This window comes from Dama dama, chromosome 33 (assembly GCF_033118175.1).
Source record: "Dama dama isolate Ldn47 chromosome 33, ASM3311817v1, whole genome shotgun sequence".
In the NCBI taxonomy this organism is placed as follows: domain Eukaryota; kingdom Metazoa; phylum Chordata; class Mammalia; order Artiodactyla; family Cervidae; genus Dama; species Dama dama.
Window position 1 is genome coordinate 37,687,941 of NC_083713.1, and position 25,359 is coordinate 37,713,299.

Sequence of the window (25,359 nt, forward strand, 5' to 3'; positions counted from 1 at the left end):
TCTGGACAGGTAAGTGACCCCTTGCAGCATTATTTGGATGAAATGTAGAAGGAAACATGCTGCCTTAATGTTAACTAGTGAAGAACAATTAGAGGTAGAAACAGCAGTGGGTAAACCCATCCAATATGGAATATAAAAATCATTACTGATAAACAAAAGAAGAGAGAAAACAAAAGACAGCCACCTCAGAATTATTTGGTTTTCCAAAAGGAACTTACCAGAGAAGGAGGAAAAAAAAAAAAAAAAAAAATCACATTTAATGGCTTAGAGAATGCACAGGAACTAATTTACAATAGTTTTATTAGGATTCTAGGATCTTTCTCTCTATTTTAGAGCAAAGTATCGAGTGTATGGAAAGATGTCTAATCGACAAAGAAAGAAAAAGTCTTTCAGGGAAAAAGTCAGCTTTCATAACAGGGCAAGAGTGCCTTAAGCAAGCAACAAAGACACTGAAAGAGCATAAAATACTAGGTACAAATGATAAATTAGGTGTGCCCTCCCCATCTCTTTCCCATCAAATGCTAACAATATCTTATAGAAGACTAGAAATTCAAGAAGTGTTGTTAAAGTAGCAACTTCCCTGGTGGTCCAGTGGTTAAGACACCATGCTTCCACTGCAGGCCACACAGGTTCGATCCCTGCCTTGGTCAAGATAAATCAGGAAAGAATAGAATACAGTAACTCTGTTTTGTGGACTCTGGAGAAGAGTAGAAAAAAGAAAAATGGGAAATGTAAGAAAGCGTACAAAAGGGGGAGATAAGGGGAGAAAAGCCACATTAGGGATATTTAAATCTGCTTAGAAGTCAGAGAAAAAGATTTAAAAAATAATATGCCACGTCTCATTATCTTCTCCCCTCAAAATTTATTTCCAGTATAATAACAAAGCAAAACCTAAAATTACATATTAAATTAAAAACCAGAGACTCACCAACATAGAGAAATCTGTTCTGTTTCTTTACATTAACAATAAAGTATCAGAACTGGAAAGTATCAATAAAAGAATAATGCTTTTAAAAATCACATCACCAAATAAATAAAACACTTAGAAATAAACCTGATCAAGGAGGTGAAAGACTTATATGCTGAAAACTAAAGAACATTAATAAAGGAAACAGTAGATGATTCAAGGAAATGCAAAGACATTCCATGCTTTTGGATTGGAAGAATTAATATTGTTAAAATGGCTGTACTACTCAAAGTAATCTACAAATTTAATGTGATCCTTATCAAATTACCCATGACATTTTTCACAGAACTAGAACAAATAAGCCTAAAATTTATACAGAACCCTAAAAAACCCAAAATTGCCCAAACAATCCTAAGGAAAAAGAACAAAGCTGGAGGTATAACCCTTCCCAGATTTCAGACAATACTACAAAGCTGTGGCAATGGCAACCCACTCCAGTATTCTTGCCTGGAAAATCCCATGGACAGAGGAGCCTAGTAGGCTGCAGTACACTGGGTCACGAAGTTGGACACGACTGAGCGACTTCACTTTCACTTTTCACTTTCATGCATTGGAGAAGGAAATGGCAACCCACTCCAGTGTTCTTGCCTGGAGAATCCCAGGGATGGTGGAGCCTGGTGGGCTGCCGTCTATGGGGTCGCACAGAGTCAGACACGACTGAAGCGACTTAGCAGCAGCAGCAGCAGCGATTAAAACAGCACTGTACTGGCACCAAGAGATGGATCAACCGGACAGAGTGGAGAGCCCAGAAGTAAACTCACACACCTACAGTCAAATCATCTTCGAGCAAGGAGGTAAGAATATACAGTGGAGAAAAAACAGTTTCTTCAGCAAGTGGTTACTGGAAAAGACAGAAATCTATTAAGTTAGAACACACCCTCACACCATACACAAAAATATACTCAAAATGGCTTAAAGACTTAAATATAAGACATGACCCCATAAAGCTCCTAGAAGAGAACATACGTAAAATGTTCTCTGATGTAAATCGTACCAATGTTTTCTTTGGTCAGTCTCCCAACAGAAACAAGACCAAAAACAAACAAATGGGGCCTAATCAAACTTATAAGATTTTGCACAGCAAAGAAAGTATAAACAAAAGGAAAAGATAACCTACAGAATGTGAGAAAATATTTGCAAATGATGTGACTGACAAGAGCTTAATTTCCAAAATATACAAACAGCGACACAACTCATTAACAGGAAAAAAAAAAAAACCCAATCAAAATATGGGCAGAAATATATATGGAATTTAGAAAGATGGTAACGATGACGCTATATGCGAGACAGCAAAAGAGACACAGATATAAAGAACAGACTTTTGGACTCTGTGAGAGAAGGCAAGGGTGGGATGATTTGCGAGAACAGCATTGAAACATGTATATTATCATGTGAAATAGATCGCCAGTCCAGGTTCGATGCATGAGACAGGGTGCTCAGGGCTGGTGCACTGGGATGACCCAGAGGGATGGGATGGGGAGGGAGGTGGGAGGGAGTTTCAGGATGGGGGACACATGTACACCCATGGCTTGGCTGATTCATGTCAATGTATGGCAAAAACCACCACAATGTTGTAAAGTAATTAGCCTCCAATTAAAATAAATTAAAAAAAAATATGGGCAGAAGACCTACATAGACATTTCTCCAAAGAAGTTGTAAGACTGCCAATAGGTACATGAAAAGATGCTCAATATCATTAATCATTAGATAAATGCAAATCTAAACTACAGTGAGGTACCACCTCATACTGGTCAGAATCAGTACAGTTTAGTCACTCAGTTGTGTCCGATTCTCTGCGAGCCCACGGACTGCAGCATGCCAGGCTTCCCTGTCCATCACCAACTCTCGGAGCTTGCTCAAACTTATGTCCATTGCATCAGTGATGCCATCCAACCATCTCATCCTCTGTCGTCCCCTTCTCCTCCTACCTTCAATCTTTCCCAGCATCAGGGTCTTTTCTAATGAGTCAGTTCTTCAATTTTTATAGTAGAAATTTCAATGTAAATATTAAAATGATTTGGATATTGATTTTTTTCTTAAGAGTTTTTGATATATTTATTATGACACTTTGGGAAAACTTTAAAGAATAAACTTGTTGAAAGCAACCTTCTAATTATTATTCTACCAGAAACTTTATAAACAAAGACTAATCATCAAAGAAAGTAATACATAAATGTTACATATAAAAAGAAGGCATATTTGATCCAATCTCTAAAAATAAAACCAGGGGGAATGGAACATTTGCTCTGAGAAGGCAAGCTGCTATACACAAACACGTTTTCTCCAACCCTTAGTAATCCCTAGGCTAGGCTGTCATGTGCCATTATATAGTAGGCATTTCTATCTAATAAAAGATGAATCAAGCCTTAACGGAGTAAGGGATATACATATATATACTTTTTTCTTTTTACAAAAGTAAGAATGTAAGAAGTCATTTTTTTTTTAAAGTTCCTCTCTCAGGAAAGGTAGTGAGTGTTTGGTGGTATAAATCATATTTTATTTTGTCATGGAAATCACTTGATAGTTACCTATCTTGATTAATGGTCTAATTTCTGTTCAAATAATAAATATTTATCATATACCTATATATGATAACTTTTATTTTAAAGCATTTACTATGTATATAAAACCAGGTACCTGATAATATATAGCAACCTAGCCAACAAATAAATCTAGTTTAAGATACTTACAACAGAGAAAGTATCTCAGTGGTGAGAGAAGCTATAGGGGCCTGAAACTCAGATGAAGATCGTGAAGTGAGAGGTGCACTTGAAGTCCAGAGTATATGAGATATGAACAATTCAAGGATGGAAACCTTCCAAGGCCACCCAAGACCTAGACTTGTGAGGCAAAGATTTTATAAGCTACAGTGCCTGCCAAAATTGTCACACATAATAAATGGAGGAACACACCATGGGTAAATGTCTCTTACTGAAGAACTGTCTACAGAATAAAGAAACAAAAAGCAGCACTATCCTCTGAAGTCATGATTATGTCATTTAAAAAAGGTTATAGTCAGTGAAATTGGTTTTTCAAAACCCTCAGTTTGAGCTTTCTGTTTATTTTATGTTCTGCATAGTAGCCTGGAATAATATTGGTCCTTGCCTAGAAATTATTCTTTTTCCATTAAAATACTGCACAAAACTTAAGTTTACATGTCTACGCATATAATATTAAGATATAAGCAAGTTAAGAATTTCCACCCCCCCCCCCCAACTTAAACTAAATGCTGAGTGCCTGATCAAGCCTACCTTTAGCTCACTGGGAATATTTATTTCTAAATTAAGGTTCTATATACTTATCTGTGGGCTTCCCTTCTGGCTCAGCTGGTAAAGAATCCACCTGCAATGAGGGAGACCTGGCTTGATCCCTGAGTTGGGAAGATCCCCTGGAAAAGGGAAAGGCTACCCACTTCAGTATTCTGGCTTGGAGAATTCCATGGACTGTGTATAGCCCATGGGGTCGCAAAGAGTCAGACACAACTGAGCGACTTCCACACATATTTATCTGTACCATAAAATGATAATTAGGATTTCATTTTGTCATGTAATTAGGATTTCATATTGTCTTATAATTTGCTTGCTATTATTACTATGGGTCTGCAAATCTTTGTTTCCCCAACTAGGTTGTAGCTCCTTAAAGGAGGCAGATTTTACCTCTTATTTTTTTGTATTCCTATCAAAGACTAGCAAGACTGGGTAAATAGAAGTTCAATAAATACTTCTTGTCTAAGTGATTGACAAGTGAATTTTTAGACATCAGTTTTCTTCAAATATGTCATAGCTTCTATATATACTTGCAATTGCCAGGTACAGCATATCTTATTTCCTTAATGTCAGCACTGATGGTAGCTCCACAGGTCCATCACTGTTTTACTATTCTGAACCTACAAAATTTTTCCTACTCCTCAAAGCTACCATATATTTGCTGATCTAATCACAATGATAGCTATATTAGAAATTTGCCAAGTGTCTAACTGGCATCTTTCAGCAACAACTGTATTCTTTGTATTTTTAAACTTTTGTTTAAAGTAAATACCTCAGATGAAAAAAGATGCATAAGGAATAAATTATATACAATCAGAAATAGGCATAAAAACAGCTCTTTATACACATGAATACATGGTCTCTAAATAGTTAAAAGTTCAAATAAACTCATACAATACCTACTTTGTATCCTGGATCCTAGACCATTCAATAATGTCTATTTGGTTATTAAATCAGGACTTTAAGTCAGAGGGCAGTTTAGAGGTATTGAATGAATGAGTGAAAAAATTTACTAATATTGCTAAATTCTTTTATGTATTTTACATTATTGCTCTTTATATATTGTGTCAAAACACTCTAGACTTCTGTATAACTTACACACACACAAATGGAAAAGAAAGATGCCAAAATTTTTTGTCACACCCTATACACCTCGGATAGCATTTAGTTTGACAACTGAAGTGTTTCCTAAAGCACTATTATAGAAAGTTTTGTTTTCAAGATCATAAAAATGACCCAGGGGATTTTTCTGGCAGTCCAGTGATTAGGACTCTGTGTTTCCACTGCACTTGGCCTGGGTTCGAGTCCTGGTAGGGAACTAAGATCCCACAAGCCATGTGGCGCAGCCAAAAAAAACCCCCAACATATTACAATCCTAGCTTTTTTATAAAAGTAAATTAAACAATGTCAATTTGTATTTACATTAAAATACAAAATTTGCTAAGTAATAACTGCCATCATGACATATGTTACTATGTCTGACAATGGTGTCCTGCAAACAAGATTGTAGTCTTTGCCAAGAACAAGTATATGTATTTTTGAGTGATTTGATTGTTTACAATTTTTAATTTTCACAGTAATAACATGCAAGTTTCTTGATTCTCTAAAGCACCGCTCAGCTAATCTCCCCTGGAAAGTCTGTATTCATATTAGAATTTTTGAAACTACTCTCAAGATAAATAAGCTATGATATTTCTTTCCTCTGAGATGAATAATAATAGAATTCAGGAAGTCAAATTCATTATTAAGTTCTGCCAGATTCCTTTATCTTTCATTCATATTTATCACATGGTAAGTGAAGCACTGTGCTGTCCCCCCACATACCCTTGATCTTTTTGGTACCCTCTTCTGTACACCACAATCTACAATCCCTGTGATACTTTTAAATACAGTAGGTCTACAAAAACTTCGATAATCTTTTTTCCAAGAGGAAGAACTTATTTTCTTATCTCTGGAGCACTTAGTGATTCATTTCTAATAAGCAGAATAAAGCAGAAGCAAAGGTGTGATTTTAGAGACTAGATTTTAGAAAGCACTATGGGCTCCTCCTTGCTATCTTGTATCTCTTTCTTTCTTAGTCTGAGTAAGACACCTGTCAGTGTGATGAGAGGCCTGTGTGGCCAGGTCTCTTGTCAACAGCCATCTTGGAGTAAGCCATCTTGAAAGTGGATCCTCCAACCACAGTAAAGCCTTGAGATGACTGGAAGGCCTTGGCAACATCTTGACTTCGATAACACGGGATCCTGAACCAGTACCACCCAGCTAAGTCACTCCTGAATTTCTGATTCACAGGAAGTGATAGTTGTTGCTAAGTACTAGGGTAAATCTGAGGTGGTTTGTTATATGATAGATAATATAATGAATTCTATCTCATCAAGAAACACTGTACAAACTACTGTGGTGAACAAGAAGTGAAACTCAGGTTTTCCTTTAAACTGAGGACTTCTCCCCTAAAATGTCTCTAAACTGTAAATAGAATACTAACGGTCATTCAACGATACAGGTTCTGCTATCTTGACTCTTTATATCCTTTTAGAAATCAAAGGATTCTTGCATGTGCTTTGTGTAAAAAAAGTGATGTGTTAGTCCCTCAGTCCTCTCTGATTTTTTGTACTTGTGGCTCCTTGTGTAGGATTACCATAAACAGAGACTGAACTACAAATTTCCTATTTCTCAAATACAGTCTTCTAAAAGGGCCTCTTTCCCCTCCACTCTGTGTCTCGTTTTCCAAGGCAGCCATTGTTGATATTTACTATAGTGTCCAGGGATCTTTCCCTTTTCAAATACCGTAATCAAGTCCTAAACAAGATAAATATTCCTCAAAACTTCCCACCAAATAGAAGGAGGAAAGCGCTGTGAGTGGTTAGTAGCAGCTTCCTTCTGTTACTGGTTCAAAACGTTTCTGTTAAGTCACTAATTCATTAGAGACTTGGCCAACTGATTGGGAATGATATCAATTGGAGTTTTTTATAACACAGAGAACTATATTCAGTATGATAAACCATAATAGAAAAGAACATACAGAAAAGAATGTTTACAGTATAACTGAGTCACTTTGCTATACAGTAGAAATTAACACAATACTGTAAATCAACTATACTTCAATTAAAAAAAATTAATTCATTTTTGAGAAGGCTAATAAACATAAAGTCACACTGAAAACAGAAAAAAAATTGTACCATTATCTTAGCCATTTCTGAATACTACCTACTACCTGATAGGTTTTATTTTGTGTATACATGCATACTTTTTTAAAACTGCAAGCAACCAATATGGAATTTTTTTCATTTTGAAAAAATCTTAAATGTATCCATACCATTTAAAGTTTTTAGGAAAGAATTTCACTTGTATTAGCTAAAAGTGTATTTAGTTATAACTTAATAAGCATAGACCAACATATATGCCAATGGAAAAGATTTTAATTTCAACTGGCCAGTATTTTTCTAAATTAGGTCTAAGGTTTTACAATGAATATATATCTAGCTCTTAAATACTCAATAAATCCAATTTATTCATTCCTTTAAAATATATCTGTTCTCTTTAATCCTTTATATGTTCAGGGCTTATTAGCACTTTGGCTCTAGATATATAAAAGGGCTTCCCTGGTGGCTCAGATGGTAAAGCGTCTGCCCAAAATGCGGGAGACCTGGATTCGATCCCTGGGCTGGGAAGATCCCCAGGAGAAGGAAATGGCAATCCACTCCAGTATTCTTGCCTGGAAAATCTCATGGACAAAGGAGCTGGTAGGCTACAGTCCATGGGGTTGCAAAGAGTTAGACACGACTGAGCGACTTCACTCACATATAAAAGGAGATGAGAAAATTGAAATGTAAAATCATTAATTTTTTATTATAATACAAAAAGACTGAGTTGATGAGCTACTCAAAGTATTAAATACATGTGTGTGCTCAGTCACTCAGTAGTGTCTGACTCTTTGTGACTCCATGGACTGTAGCCTGCCAGGCTCCTCTGTCTATGGAATTCTTCAGGCAAAAATACTGGAGTGGGTTGCCATTTCCTACTCCAGGGGATCTTCCCAACAAAGGGATTGAATCTGCATTGCTTGCATCTCTTGCATTGTTAGATGGATTCTTTACCACTGTGCCACCTGGGAAGCCCATTTTTAATGTATGTGTGTGCTCAAATGCTCACATTAAATATACAGTTGTCAAATATAGTAAGGAGAATTAAGAGAACTCAATGAATTTTAGATTTATTTCTTATTTGGAGCTTTATATATTTTCCTCTTATCATCTGTCTACAAATATAATCAATGCAACATTATTAATTTTTTGATAATAAGCTACCTTTGACATGATTCCTGTTACACTTAATTTCAGCTCAAGTGTTCATAACTGACAGATGCTAATAAAACTTTCAAATAATGACAAATTATCCAAATTCAAAATTAACTAAATTAGTAACACATCTTAGAGTTTTTCACATTACCCCTTTTGTTCTAATCAAGATTGCTATTTTCAAAAATACCTTCTATGTATTTTGAACTGGAGATATTTTATTATCCTCAAAGATATAATTAGAATAAATGTAAGAATTGACTAAAAATTAATGGTAAATCATGACATTTAGAAGTCCCTGAAACAAGAAAATGGTCTGCAAATATTACTTACTTAAGCACTACCTTTATAAGTCAGTATTTTATAGTAGTTTAATGATTTTAAAATGTACTTACTAGGCTCTATCACAAAACTGTATTCTAAAAGTCAGAATCACTGTTTCTGAATTTTGTGTTTGGCAAAATAAGTCTATAAACATATTCCAGTGGCATGGTTTCTTGTATTTACTAGCAGTTTTAGATAAATGGAAATTGGAGTGAGGGCGAAGAGAGCTGAATGATTCAAATAAAAAAACCAATACTGATTCTTAATAAAGAACTATGAACTGAGAGATACTGTAGGAAATTTTTCATTCTAAAATTTTTATTTATAGGGAAGTATCCAACAGGATTTCTCAATTTGATGTTAAATAAAAACAAGTTAAGATAGTCTTAATTCTCCCCATCTTTATTTTTCTAAAGAAAATATGTACCCTTCCTGCATGTATTTTTCTACTTTATTATGCATTTATATTTTTATAAATGATGTCATTTTACATTAAAAAAAATCTAAAAAAATTATTCCTATTTTATCATTTTGTAATCTCCATTATTTATTCAACACTGCTTTTGAAATCCAAGTATAGTAGTAAGTAAATGTTCAGTTTAATTTTTCTAAAATGTTTAACTGTAATGATGTACCACTGTGCTACTGATGGATGTTTAGGTTATTTCTAACCAAAGTGCCATGAACATCCTTGTGCATGTCTCCTCCACAGATATGCAATATTCATTTTTACACTGCTTCAATGAAGACTTTTGCTTCAGCTAGTTAGGTGGACTTTGTTTTTTAATTAAACACAGGCAAATGAAAAAACAAAAATGCTATTTTCTAACCCAGAATCATCTGTGTCTTACTATATTATTTTTATCTTTCTTTGTTAAATCTTTTATCTCTTTGGTAAACACCTGTGATATAGAAAAGTGAATACTAGAAAATAAGAAATTTAAGCCTTTATTTTAGTGCTTCAAATATATTTAGGAACATGTAAGTTACTTGCGTGTATATAAACAACTTCTGTTTAGAATTCCAGTGGTGGATTCACTTTAAGAAAACAAAATGAGGAAGATGTGTTATATACTAGCATTTCAATTCTACTTCTTGTAATAACAGTGTTAGGGTTGAAAAGAATCTTGTCCGCTTTCTCCAACTTTCCTGCCCACCCCAAATGTAACAGAATACTGACTAAATAATTCAGAAAGTCTGATTTTTCATTTATTTCCTTTAGGGAATGAAATGGCAGCGCAGTGTACCTTTGATTCTTTTTCTCTTGGTATTCCTGATTTTGCTTTATCATGAGGCTGATCAAGAGTCAAATTATTCTTCCTTGCTTCACTGTCTTCAAGCAGGGGAACATAGCCACAACTGTTATCTGTAAGACAAAAACCTCTTGGATCTAAGTGGGAAATCCTTGTTTTGGGTACCACTTAGAAAAGTAAAAAGAATATACACCCAAACCCCTAATTTTAAAGAGCAGAGATTTTAAACTATGGGTTTTAAAAATTCTTTAGATAATAGTTAACTTTAACAATTTACATTTGTCCACTTAGATTCTGGCATATTTGATTCGTATTTTTAAATTTTCATTCCCAATAAGCACACAAAATTCCTACACTTCCAGTATTAGTAGTATACAGAATACATAGAATTTACAAAACTAAAATTATGCTGTTTGTATCTTATCATCAGCAACCGCAATTAAATTTTTATTTAAGAAATATATTCAGGTATGCATTTGCTGTTTACTTACTTGTATAATGACTCTATGCTTATTATAAAAAAACCAGAAAATGCAGACATGCTGAAAAGTATAAATAAAAAGCTACTCACAGTTTTTATCATCTGTGAATGATTCCTAGTAACATTTTGGTTTATATTTTACCAGAATTTTTCTTTCTCAATACAAATAAACTCACAAGAAACAATTTTTTTTCATAGATAAAATTACATGTTTTTTATCTTGCTTTTCTCATTTTGCTATATATCATGAATATGTCTCATGTTTCTAAGTGAACACCTATTATTATCACTTTACTTGGCTACACAGCTGTTTCCTACATGAATGACTGTAATTTAACGGTTGAACATTCCATTATTAGAAATTATTACTGTGATGAGCATCTTTGTAATATATACCTTGAGTACCTGAAGAAATATTTTTTTATGATACATTCTTAGGACTCAAATTTTTGGTTTAAAAGGCACACACATTTAAAAAGCTTTTGCTAGTTACTGAAAAATTGTCTTCTAGGAAATTTTACCAACTTAAGAGGGCCACCATATGGTACACGTGGCTGTCCACTTTCCCATTTCCTGCAAGTGTTCATTTCTTAAATAAACATAAAACTTAACTGCACCACAGGTATTAACATACCAGAAATACTGAGAAACACAGGAAAAATAAAACAGAAAAACTTAACTTCCACCTTTCTTTTCCACAGAGGTTTAAGAAATACTTAAAAATTTAACATGAACATACCTCGACTGGAGTTCACAAGAAGTAACTGTGACTTGAGCTTGTCAATGAGCGTTTGCTGACGTGACAGCTGTTCCTGTTGCTCACGTATTCTCTGCTCATAGTTCTCAGTCTGCTGACCATAAAGACCAGTTAGCCTGGCATCTACTGACAGACATGTGTATACATTAATGTCCGTTAGTAATTACATATAGGTATGAGTTACCCATATTGCCATTTCCCAGCTACAGGGGCATTTATTTACGAGCTGAAAACAGGATTCAATCATGTACTTACAATCGTTACAAACAAAAGTGATTTAAAACACTTTAAGCACTGTAAAATTTTAGAGAAACCTTAGAGAAATTTCTGTTAAGAGCTCAATGTACAGTTTCTTGGATAAAAATTATAATTTAGAATTTAATCTGTAATGATAACAAAAAAGCATGAATGACAAAATGGATGCTACGTTAAAGTTTTTCTATAAAAATACTAACTTTAAAAAATTAAGATTTCATGTTCTTAAAACAAATGCACTTTTAAATTTATTTTTAGAGTAGAAAAACACAAAGTAGTTACAGCTAAAACACTGTGAAAATCAAAGGTACAAGCACAAATTATAAAATTACATTGATCAGAAATTCCAAGATTAGGATTTAAGAAGTCAAGAAACCACATGGTTAATTTCTAATGGACATCTTAAATACCACAATTTCCCTTATATTTTTAATCCAGTCACTTTACTACTATTGCAATGGCTGTGAGAATTAAGTAATGAAAGTCTATGGCCATACCACCCTGAATGAGCCCGATCTGGTCTGATCTTGGATGCTAAGCAGGGTCAGGCCTAGTTAGTACTTGGATGGGAGCACTGAAAAGAACACACAAGTTCGCACTGCAGCATATAAATGTTGCAAACCTGATATTTGAAAACACTCCATTACGATGATCAAGTTAGCACAAAGTCTGAAAAATATATAACCAAAAAATAACAGAGAATTCTTTACCAATATCTATCACTAGAACATATAAATGACTAAATTGTAAATTCCCTGAAATATGAAATGGGGTTCTAATAATCTTGGAATGTCCTTCAATAGATACTAAATATTTGATTTTGAATTGATTCTTAATCAGTGATCAAAATTAGTGAAGCTCTAGTATTTTCAGAGATCCACAAATACTAAGTACTTTATAAATGACACAGCTGTTTCTAGAGTCCCAAAAGAAATTAGCTTAAGAAATGAAAGCAAAATAGCACATTTTCCCAAATAAAAGGTGAAATTTTGTACTACATTTTAAACATGAGTAACTGACAAAGCTGGTAAGTAATCCAAGTGGTGTTTTGTCTTGCATGCTGCCTGAGGGTAGCTTCATGTAACTTGATATTTCTATGCAAAGTAACTTACACATAGGACATATTCAGTACAAGCTTATTGAAAAAAAAAAAAAGAATCCAATTAAAATAAAATTCAAGTAAATTTTATTATTTTAAGTAAAAGAATGAATCTTTTGAATCTGTCTGAACCATACATCCTATGACTAGGAGTGTGATAATAGAACTTTGGATACCAAATTCTAGCCTAGGGCCAGGCTTCCCAGAACAAGACTTATTCATACATAAATTTGCATCCAAGCCCCTACAAAGAGTGGGTGGGTTGACTATAAGAAGGGTTTAAACCTCTAATGCTAATTCTGTAATACTTTAAATTTGCCTTGTCTACACAGAGCTACCAGGGCTGAGGAATCAGCAAACATGCCTGATATTATGGTTTGTTCTATCTACTTTTGTGTATTTAGAACTTCCTCTAAAGAACTCCAAACTTTCCATAAACATGAACCAAAAATTATCCATTCTTTCACTATTTTTCGATAGGTATATATATTTTACTATCAAGCATTAAATGACCAGTACAAAAAACTTACTAAGTTAGAGACACACTCAGAATAAATGTATAAGTTATTCAAACCTCAGCCCATTCTCTATCTACTACATATTTTTTTCCCAACCTTAATGAAAAAACAAATGACCTGTATTTTCTTTTGGAAGCAACTCAGAAAGCCTCTGCCAGGTAATTTTCATCTTCTAGTTTCTGGCTTAAAAACATACTTTAGCACATCTCCATATAACATATTATAATAAATGAAAAATGCTGAAAATGTTTTCATTAGCAGGTAAAAAAATCAAGAGATCAACAATTTCAAGTTGAAGTTTTCCACTATTTAGTAAACCACTTAACAAAGTACTTCATAAACTTAAGCAAATTCTGTAATAATTTAAAAAACTGATACTCTGGAAGTATAGCAGGAGAAACAGAATAGCAATAACCCATGTTCTTTTAAGTTCTTTCCACACACTTTCATTGTATCAATTATTAGTCTAGCCTAATTGTTTATATGTATGATTTCTCTTCAGACTATAACCTCCTCAAGGACAGAGACTATTCTGCTATCTCCAGAGTACCTGGCACATACTGAAATGCTCAATAAATATTAGTCAAATAAATAATCTAATTAAGTTAAGAAAATATAAGAGAAATAGATATGTCTTCAGAAGTTAACCTGAAGGAATGGAGATAAGGTTTTGCTTACATTTCTGAAGAAAAATAGGAAAAATAGAGATAGTAAGTCAGTAAGTAAATAAGACAAAAGAAAATTAAGCTTCAGAAGATAGATGCAAAAAAATGGCTATGTCTGAAGATTTTTTCGTTTTTCCTTTTTTTGGAAAAAAAGGGAAGCTTATACTGTCAGAAAAAAATTTACTAATTTGAGAAGAGAAAATATTTAGAAACAGTATAAAGACTGACCACAAAGCCATGAGAGGGAAAGTCCAGAAGAGGATATTGTATCAAATTGGGAAATAACCAGAAGAACTGAGTTTACTTGCTATGTTTGGAAACTAACAGAAACAAGAGGCTTTTCTCCTTTTTATTAAATGCTTTTTGTTCACTGAACAGATGTATATAAACTTATTATCTGAAAATTCCTTTTAAAAGGTCAGATAATTGTTTCACTGTCATAGTATTTACACACACAAAAATCAGTACAATTACAAAGCAAGTACATTCCAGCACTACCAAAGACCCTACAAAACAGAAAAATTACTAACAACCACATTGAAAATGTACAACAGCAATGTCTTGTCAACACTTCTGTACAGAGCACAGACATGACAGCTAAAACAGACAGAAGAGAAGATGCTTTTGACAGCCAGTGTGTGTGAATGATTCTTTGAGTCAGATGGCAGCAACAAGTTACCAACTAGGAGATCTGCATGACAACTAACCATCCATCTGTATCAAACACCATCTGGCCAAGATGACTCTGGCTTCTGTGTATCTGACACTCCTTCCAATTCCAAAGAATAGCAAAACAAGTGGTCTACCAGCATCTAAAGAGGTAAACAGGTACTGAGGTACTTGTGCCAGAATATACTTTAATCCTTTCTCAGTGTTCAAAAGCAAAACTTGTAACAATGCTGATCAAATATAGCACACACCTTGGATTTACTAAAAATGGTTCTCCATACACTCTCTTGACTATCATAAATAAAGCAAAAAGCTTATCTTAAGAAAAGTCCCTTTATCCTGGCAAAATTTCAGTCCATCTTCAAAATTAAGGCAGCATATTTTCTATAATTTTGGACATACAGCTGCTCAAGTTTTCATGGGTTTCATAAATATTAAAATAGAGTTCTATAAACTGAATTTTTTTCTATTGCTAACATTGAAAATTCTCATTTTTCATATTTTCCAAAGCACTTATTTCCTAAATGGGAAAAAGTTCAAGTGTCCTCAGTCATCCATAATACTCTAAATAGGTCAAACATAATCTCTCTCATCCTCAAGAAATAATCCCAATATTCTGAGAAATACCATTTTTTTTTCTTCCAAGTACAAAAAAGAAGAGAAATTTAGTAAATATTGAATGGATTCAAAGAAAAAGTTTAAAAATCTTCCAAACTATTGCAAGATTAACAAAGAGAACAAAAGCTTTATTGACGGGTTTGCTTGGCTACTACAAAAACTCTCAATAGGGAACTCCATAGTTCATGAAGGAAGATAATTAAATATTAATTATTCCAATATATAACATTTTAGACAAAAACTATCTTGAAAGTGGTAAACCAAAAACATCAACTTCAATTTTAGGTTAAGAAAAAGAGAGACTGCATAGGATTAGCAACTGGAGATCTGGTTTCTACAGCTCATTTCTAAACCAAACTCTTATATTCTCTTATAACTAGGGAGTTATAAATCCTGCCCTCTCCCACCCTCCTGATACCAACACTTATCCAGGAGACCTACAGTCTGACATTAGATTATCAATCTGATTATCTACTTTTAAGTGATGGTGCTGTCACCAATTTCTCTGTATACCAAATGGTAAACTATTTTTATTTTACAATATTGTGTTTTGGTCCTGACTAATTTACTTAGGTTTTTTGGGCCTTGGTTTCTTTCACTTTGAAATAAAATTAATATTTACTTGAAGTACTGAAGTAGATGGCATGTATAAAATGTATGTTATGTAGTAAGCTCTTCGCAAATGTTAGCTCCCTTCCTGTAATAATGAACAAGGTTTCTACATACTATTATTAACATGTGTGAATATGCCCATTAACTAAAGCTCTGATTATCACTGATTATCCCTACATATACAATTTGTCACCAGACTTACCACACAACCACTGCATGCTCTAAGCCAGTTTTTTCAATTCTTCTTATAGTTCACTGTAATTTAAGACTCAGAAGCTTTTTCTCTGAAAAATCAGTGTGGTATCTTCATTGAATCAAAAACATTCTATGAAGCAATAAACAAACAAAATAATTAATAAACAAACTCTGGTTGTTCAAAGTTTACAAAGAGACAAAATAGGCTCAAAATGATTAAGAAACAAAATGGTTGCTAAAAATTACAAAAGTAGCACATCTGTTGAAAACAATGCAAAAAACAACAAAATGTCCACCATCACAACCATATCAAAACCTCAGATGTGTACAAAGTAAAAAACTAACAGTCTCTTCCTTTACTTTGCCCTCCATTCCTCCTTAGAGGTAATTCCTATTGACATTTTGGTATGTGTTCTTTCAAAACTTCAGCGTACATGTGTATGTATCTTTTTAAAAAATGTGAATTGTTCTACAACCAAATTTTTCATCAACACATTATTCTATGATCATTTCACTGACTACTATGCACCAGAATCAGAGAGCTTTATTTTCTCTATTTCACTTAAAAGCATTAAATTAACCTCCTGAGATTATTTCCCACATTTTATAGATGAGAATACTGAGGCAAAGAGCTAGAAAATAACCTGCTCAAAGTTTCTTAGTAGGAAGTAGAGCTGGGATTTGAATCCAGGTTAGCCTGACTGCAATGCCCAAGCCCCCTGAATAATCACCATGACTAGACGCACAGGAGTCTATCTAGCTCTACCAAGATCTTCTTTTTGCTATTTACTCTCCAGTTGGATATGCAGATGAAACCACCCTTAGGGCAGAAAGCCAAGAGGAACTAAAGAGCCTCTTGATGAAGGTGAAAGAGGAGCGTGAAAAAGCTGGTTTAAAACTCAACATTCAAACAACAAAGATCATGGCATCTGATCCCATCACTTCATGGCAAACAGAAGGTGAAAAAATGGAAACAGTGGCAGACTTTATTTTCTTGGGCTCCAAAATCACTGTGAACTGCAAGGAGATCAAACCAGTCAATCCTAAAGGAAATCAACCCTGACTATTCATTGAAGACTAATGCTGAAGCTGAAGCTCCACTACTTTGGTCATCTGATACGACGAGCTGACTCACAGGAAAAGACCCTGATGCTGGGAATGATTTGAGAACAGGAGAAGGGTGCAAGAGAGACTGAAATGGTTGGAGGTATCACTGAATCAACGGACATGAGTTTGAGCAAACTCTAGGAGACGGTGCAGTCCATGGGGTCCCAAAGAGTTAGACACGACTTAGTGACTGAAAAACAACCTCCCCCCCAGGCAATCTCATTTCCAGTGGTTGGTTATTTGCCAGACTTTCAAATTCTCCTTCCAGCAGACCTCTCCTTTAAACTATCTATTTATGTGGCCAAGAGCTACTGAAAAAGTATTTGTTATTTGTAGCAATGGAAAGCAGATGGAATACCTGGGAAGGGCTGTGATTTAACTAGGTTAGTATAATGATTACGAACTTAGAGGAGTCAGATAAGCTCAGTTTCAGTATCAATTCTGCCACTTATGTTGCAGTATTGATTTATTTCTGAGTCTCAGGTTCTTCATTTGAGAATGGGGCTAATAATGCCAACTTTGTAGGGCTGGGCATATTTACATGTAAAGGATGTGACATTTGTAAAATATATTTATTCATAAAAAGTTAATTCTCTTTGCTGCTTTATGAAGTAATATGAATTTAAGGACTGAAGGAGCAAAGAGAATACAATTGGTTCAGTATTATCTGGGATTACCTGACATTTTAGTATGGTCTAGGATAAAGGCTATCCTGTGAAGAAAAGCTAAAAACAGTCAAGTTTTCATAAAGACTAGAGGTCCTTAGACAAACAATTTAATGTCATAGTGGCAGGAGTGTCTAGGTATAACAATGGAAAATTTGGTATCAAGAAGAACACCTCTCAGGTCCCAGGGAAAGTGAATATACTTGATGACCAACAGGACATTAGTAGCAGTATCAGGAATCATCCTTGGAAATTTAAGTGAGATAATTTAGGATAAATAAAAGGCACTATTATTCCACACAGTAGCTTATAAGACTCATTACTCTTTTAACATGGTATAGGTGGGAAAAAATAGAGGATGTATAAGCTCAGGTCTGACAAAATATGGTTTTCAAGTGACAATGAGACATATGGATCTAGAGCTCAGAGGGTAAATCTGGAGTACGGAGATAAATTTACAAGTTATTGTCATAAGTATCCAAAGCAATGGAAGATGAAGTAGTTCATACAAGAATATAAAGTAAGATACAAAGAAGGGCTTGAATAAGTCTAATATCTAGTGGCCTGGTATTAGAGAATAAACCTACAGAGAGAAATGAGGAATTGCAACCCAAAAAGGAATGAGAAAAATCAAATATGGTGTCTGAAATGTTAAGGAAAAATAATGCTTTAAGGAAGAGGTAGCACAAGAGATACAATCAGTTATTAAATGGAATAAGGTAGTTTTGTATGTGTGAACTTGAAAGACTATCTATGATCTTAGGCAAAGAAGTTATAGATGTGAAATCCATGGTCAAGCAATTTTTTTCAAATCATAATTCTACTACGTATTAGTGGAGTGCTTGTTATTTCACCTTTTTTGTTTGAAAAATTTAAATAACAACTTACTCAAAAGAGCCATATAATAATTAAATGAGATGACTGTAACACTTTGCCAAACATAAGCTTCAATAAATCTTAGTGATGATGATGGTGAAGATAAACACAGTTTTAAAATTTTAAAATCTTTTCCAGATTAGCACAACTCCATTTTTGAAAAGATATGATTCACATATTCTGAAAGGATAGAGGTATGTTATTAACAGTGGTGACCTCTGGGAAATGAGGGAGAGGACCATCACTTTATACTCTGTATATCTTAGATTATCTGCATTTTTTTCAATAAGCATGTGCTGCTTTTGTAATTTTAGCTAGTAATATTTTAAAAAAATCACTTACCTGTCTTATTTGTCTTTGTCTCCTTTACTGATTTGGAATACTCGGATGTCTTTGCTTGACAGAATGTTCTAAAATGGATGTAGCACACTGACTTTTCAAAGAGGAGCTTCTGAATCTTAAACTGAAGTGAACTAGAAGAAACACTGTGAGAAGAACTGGCCTGGAGTATGGACAGCTGAGTGGTAAAAGGTGGGCAAGTATAAACTAATGAATGACAAGTGAATAGAAATAAAACATAGTCAGAGAATCTACGCTAATTTTTTAGTAATAGATTTTTTAAAAAAGTTTGGTAAAATACATATAGCATAAAATTTGCCATTTTAATCATTTTTAAGTATATAGTTCTGTGGTATTAAGTACAGTCAGACTGTTGTGCAAGCATCACTACCATCCCTTTCCAGGGCTTTTTCATTTTCCCCACCTGAAATGCTGTCCTTTACAACATGAATTCCCCACTCCCTTCCCCCAGCCTCCAGGAACCACTCTACTACTTTCTGTCTCTTTGAAGTCAACTATTCTATCCATTCTATGTATATATTGTTTTTTGTATATTGTATATACATATACAAAATGTATGCATATTTTGTTTATCTGTTTATCCACTGAGGGGCACTTGAGTTGTTTCTACCTTTTGGCCACTGTAAATAAGGCTGCTACAAACATAGGCATACAAATATCTCTTTGAATCCTTGCTTTCAGTTTATTTGGGTATCTATCCAGAAGTGGTATTGCTAGACTATGTGGTAATAATCCTATGTTTTGTTTTGAAGAAACATCATTTATTTTGCACAGTTGATACACCATTTTACATTCCCATCAGCAATGTACAGGAGTTCTAACTTCCCTACATCCTCACCAATACTTTTTAAAAAAATTTTTTTATAATAGCCATCCCAATGGGAACGGGATTAGTGTGGTTTCAGGGCTTTCCTGATAGTTTAGTTGCTAAAGAATCCGCTTGCAATGGAGGAGACCCTGATTCGATTCCTGGGTTGGGAAGATCCCCTGCAGAAGGGTTAGGCTACCCATTCCAGTATTCTTGGGCTTCCCTGGTGGCTCATACGGTAAAGAATCCGCCTGCAATGAGGAGACCTGGGTTCGATCCCTGGGCTGGGAAGATCCCCTGGAGGAGGGCATGGCAACCCACTCCAGTTTTCTTGCCTGGAGAATCCCAGGGACAGAGAAGCCTGGTGGGCTACAGTTTAAGGGGTCACAAGGAGTCAGAACACGACTGAGGGACTAAGCACAGTGATTTCAACTTGCATTTCCCTAATGATGTTGAATTAATGTTGGCTTCCTAGGTAGGCTATCCACTCCAGTATTCTTGGGCTTCCCTTGTGGCTCAGCTAGTAAAGAATCTGCCTGCAATGCAGGAGACCTGAGTTGGGAAGATCCCCTGGAGAAGGAAAAGGCTACCCACTCCAGTTTTCTGGCCTGGAGAATTCCATGGACTGTATAGTCCATGGGGTTGCAAAGAGTCGGACACGACTGAGCGACTTTCACTTTCACTTTCCCAGGTGGCTCAGTGGTATAAAGAATCTGCCTGTCAATGGAGGAGACACAGGTTCAATCCCTGGGTTGGGAAGATCCCTTGGAGGAAGAAATGGCAACCTATTCTAGTATTCATGTCTGGAAAATCTCATGGACAGAGCAGCCTGGTGGACTACAGTCATTAGCACGGTAAAGGGCTACACACAATGGCTGAGTGATTGAACAATGATGTCGAGCATCTTTTCATGTGCTTATTGGTCATTTGTATAACTTCTTTGGAGAATGTCTATTCAAGTCCTTGGTCAATTTTTTCATCAGGTTGTTTTTTGTTGTTGTTGAGCATAGTTCTTTATATACTCTAAGTATCAATCCTTTATCAGATACATGATTTGCAATTATCTTCCCACTTTTCTTGGGTTGCCTTTCACTCTGTTGATAGTGTCTTTTGATGCAGAAAAGTTTTAATTTTGATGAAGTCCAACTTATTAATTTTCCTCTTGCTGTCTGTGTTTTTGGTGTCATAGCTAAGAAAGTGAAAGTGAATGTCACTCACTCGTGTCCGACTCTTTGTGACCCCATACAGTCCATGGAATTCTCCAGGCCAGAAAACTGGAGTGGGTAGCCTTTTCCTTCTCCAGGGGATCTTCCCAACCAAGGGATCGAACCCAGGCATCCCACATTGCAGGCAGATTCTTTACTAGCTGAGCCACAAGGGAAGCCCAAGAATACTGGAGTGGGTAGCCTATCCCTTCTCCAGCAGATCTTCCTGACCCAGGAGTCAAATGGGGGTCTCCCGCATTGCAGGCAGATTCTTTAACAACGAGCTATAAGGGAAGCCAACAGTAAGAACCCTCTCCCAAATCCAATGTCATGAAGCCTTTCCCCTATGATTTCTTCTAAGAGCTTTACAGTATTGGCTCTTGCATTTAGGTCTTTGATCAGATTTAGGTTGATCTGTATATAGTGAAAGGTAAGGGTCCAACCCATGAACACAGATTTTCCCTCAAATGTTCATTTTTTTTTTTTAATTATTATTATTATTTTTGAGTATACCATAGAGCTTGTGAAATCTCAGTTCCCTGAGCTGGGACTGGACCTGGGCCATGACAGTGAAAGCTTGGAATCCTACCCATTAGGCCACCAGGGAACTTCCTCTTTTTAAAATTTCTTTCAGCAACATTTTGTAGTTTTCAGTGTATAAGTCTGTTGCCTACCTGGTTAAGTCGATTCCTACTTATATTATTCATTTTGATACTATTGTAAATTGAATTTTCTTAATTTCCTTTTCAGCTTGTTTAATGTTAATATATAGCAATGCAGTTGATTTTTGTGTGCTTATTTTATATCTTACAACTTTGCTGAATTTATTACTTCTAACAGTTTGATGGAACCCATTTAGGGTTTTCTATACATGGGATCCAGAAATCGGCAGAGATAATTTTTCTTCTCCCTTTCCAATTTAGATATTTTTCTTGCCTGACTGCTTTGGATAGGGCTTACAGTGCTATGTTGCATAAAAGTAGTGGAAGTATACATCTTTGTCTTGTTCCTTATCTCAGAAAAATAAAGCTTTCAGTCTTTCACCATGGAGTATTATGTTAGATGTGGTTTACTCACACATAGCCTTTATTATTTTTTTTTAAACTGTGGTTATTTATGGCCCAAAGCAAGTGGTTGGCTGTTTGCTAGAAGCCAAGGGTTTTCTTTCCTTTTTTAAAAAACTATTTATTTATTTTAGTTGGAGGCTAATTACTTTACAATATTGTAGTGGTTTTGCCATACATTGACATGAATCAGCTATGAGTGTACATGTGTTCCCCATGCTGAACTTCCCGTCCCACCTCCCTCCCCATCCCATCCCTCTGGGTCATCCCAGTGCACCAGCCCTGAGCACCCTATCTCATGCATCGAAACTGGACTGGCGATTTGTTTCATATATGATAATACACATGTTTCAATGCTGTTCTCTCAGATCATCCCACCCTTGCCTTCTCCCACAGAGTCCAAAAGACTGTTCTATATATGTGTCTCTTTTGCTGTCTTGCATATAGGGTTATCGTTACCATCTTTCTAAATTCCATATATATGTGTTAGTAAATTGTATTGGTGTTTTTCTTTCTGGCTTACTTCACTCTGTATAACAGGCTCCAGTTTGATCCACCTCATTAGAACTGATTCAAATGTATTCTTTTTAATGGCTGAGTAATATTCCACTGTGTGTATGTACCACAGCTCTCTTATCCATTCGTCTGCTGATGGACGTCTAGGTTGTTTCCATGTCCTGGCTATTATAAACAGTCACACATAGCCTTCAATATATTGTAATAGTTCCATAAAGTCTGTTTGTTGAGTGTTTTTACATTAAAAAAAAAAAAAGGTGTTGAATTTTGTAAATTCTTCTGCATCAATTGAGATGATCCTGTGCTTCTGTCCGCCTCTTCATTCTGTTAGAGTGGTGTATTACATTCATTGATTTGACCATTCTTGCATTGCAGGAATAAGGTGTATAATTGGTGAAGGTGTATAATCCTTTTAACACACTGTTGAGTTTGGTTTGCTAGTATTTTGTTGAGGATTTCTGCATCACTGTTGATAAGGGATATCAGCCTATGTAGTGCCTTTGTCTGGCTTTGAAGTTAGAGTAATGCTGGCCTCATAGAATTGAGTTAGGAAATATTCTATTTTGATCAATTTTTTGGAAGAGTGTGAGAAGGACTGGTGTTAATTCTTTGAATGTTTGGTAGAAATCACCAGTGAAGCCATTAAGTCCTGGGCTTTCTTTGTTGTAAACTTTTTGGTAACTGCTTCAATTTCTTTACTAGGTATTGGCCTATTCAGATTTTCTAGCTTTGCATCCCATTTTGTTACTGATGTCACTAATTACACCTTTATATATTGTAAACCCATTAATATAGACTTAAAATTATCTTCATATGTTTGTGTTCTAAATATGGCTATAGAAAATAAAAAGCAGAGTGACAAATCAAAATTATAATAATACTTATATTTATATTTGTCTATTATTCACCTTTCCCAAAGGGTTCTGTATTTTCATTTGGCTTCAAATTATTCTCTAGTACCTTTTCACTTCAACTTGGACATTCCTTAGCACTTCTTATAGGTCAGGTCTAGGGGTAACAAACTCCTTCCACTTTTGTTTGTCTAGGAATATTTTATTGTCTCCCTCAGTTTGGAAGGACAGTTTTGCCAGATATAAAATTCTTGGTTAATAGTTGTTTTTTCCCCCCTCTTTAATACTTAAATACAACACAGCATTGCCCTCTGGTCTGAAAGCTTTTTGTTGAGAAATCCACTGACAGCCTTATTGGGGCTTCCTTGTACACAAGTCCCCTTCCTCCTGCTGCTTTCCAGATTCTATATCTTTCTTTTTTTTTTTTTTAATCATTATTTTTTTTTTCATATTCTATATCTGCCTTTCAACAGTTTGATTACAATTTGTCTTGATGTAGGGCTCTTTAGATTTACCCTACATGAAGTCTGTTGAGCTTCTTGGATTTATATATATATATATAGTTTATTTTATAGTTTATTTTATATATATATATAGTTCCTTAAATTTGAGAAGCTTTATTTAATAATCTATTTCTTCAAAAGAATCTCTCTCTCCTTCTCCCATAGCGCATACTGCTGTACTTGATAGTGTCCTGTAATTCCCGTAGGCTTTGCTAACTCTTCTTTATTCTTTTTTTTCTTTCTGTTCCTTGGATTCCAATCTTTCAAATGACCTGTCTTTCAGCTCACTGATTCTTTTCTCTGCTTGTTCAAGTATATTCTTGAACCTCTAGGGTAAAATTTTTATTTTCTCATTTTGTTCATATTATTGCTTTCCTGATTTACTTTAGCTCTTTGATTCTGTCTTACTTTAGCTCTTTGGGCATGTTTGCAACAATTCTTTGAAAGTCTCTCTCTAGTAAATCTGATGCATATATTTCCTCAGGGCCTGTTTCTGGGAATTTATTTTTTTCCTTTGAAAAGGTCACATTCTCATTTTTTTGAATGCTTTGCTATGGTTGAAAACTGTGTGTTTGAACAGTCACTCGCCAAGCCTGCAACCTTGTGTGGATGATCTTCACTAATTAGCAGGTCCTTTAACCTTGACATTAGTCCAGGGTAAAGGTTTAAGGTTTTCTCAAGTATTTTCTGGATGTGTATCCTGTTTGGTTCTCTGTTTGTGATTTTTTCCCTCTTGATTTTTCCTGGCTGTTTGGAGGTGTCTTCTCAGGACCTCAGATGTTCCATTATATTCCTTTTCCCACATCTCTTGCACCACGTGTTCACTGCAATCCCCTCTCCACGGTTTCCGTATGTCACGATGCCACCACTGCTTTCCACAGTTGCCAGTCTGAGACCTAAACTATGCAGTCAGTCATTCCCAATTCCAAGCTTCAATTCAGATTAAGACAGAAAACAGTCCCTTGGGTAGTCCACAGACTGACCAGGATGTTTCAAAAATGTTCCACTTTGCTTGTTCCTTTCTTCCCTCCTGAGGGAATCAGGAACTGGGCTGCTTCCTTCCAGATGCACCATGCCATGCTGGGGAGGAGGTGGGTCAAGGGTGAGTAAAATGCCCTTAAATTTTCTTTATTTTCAATGTAGGTTTTTCTTGACTAAGTGTTCACTTTGTTGCCATACATCACTGACTGATTTCCAGAATTCCTAAAAAAATTTTTTCAGTCTGTTTAATTGATGTTTTTGTGGAAAATCATGGGATTGGACTTCCTACTTTATTACCTTGCTGATGTCATTCAACAGACCAATTTATTTTAAGCTTAATGTTCGGAAGCACAGCCAAGCTCACTCAGAGTACAGCTCCTGGGGCCTTTTCAGAAGGCCAGGCAACTTCTCCAAGGTTATTTTCTTGCTTCCCTTCTTCCTTTGCT

General features: G+C 35.2%; 1 protein-coding gene across 7 annotated transcripts in view; it reads right to left on the minus strand.

The window, feature by feature from the left end:
• TANK (TRAF family member associated NFKB activator) overlaps nucleotides 1–25,359 on the minus strand; it is a 94,941-nt gene that overhangs the window by 19,866 nt on the left and 49,716 nt on the right. For 4 of the 7 annotated variants that reach the window (XM_061135648.1, XM_061135647.1, XM_061135643.1 and 1 more), the window contains 2 exons: nucleotides 11,329–11,440; nucleotides 10,103–10,221 (listed from right to left, as the gene is read on the minus strand). In XM_061135648.1, the coding sequence (XP_060991631.1) occupies nucleotides 10,103–10,221; nucleotides 11,329–11,440 (231 nt within the window). Of the gene's footprint in view, nucleotides 1–10,102; nucleotides 10,222–11,328; nucleotides 11,473–15,984; nucleotides 16,108–18,967; nucleotides 19,152–25,359 lie in introns of those variants that run through there. The other 3 variants (XM_061135644.1, XM_061135646.1, XM_061135649.1) reach the window with 2 other exon arrangements.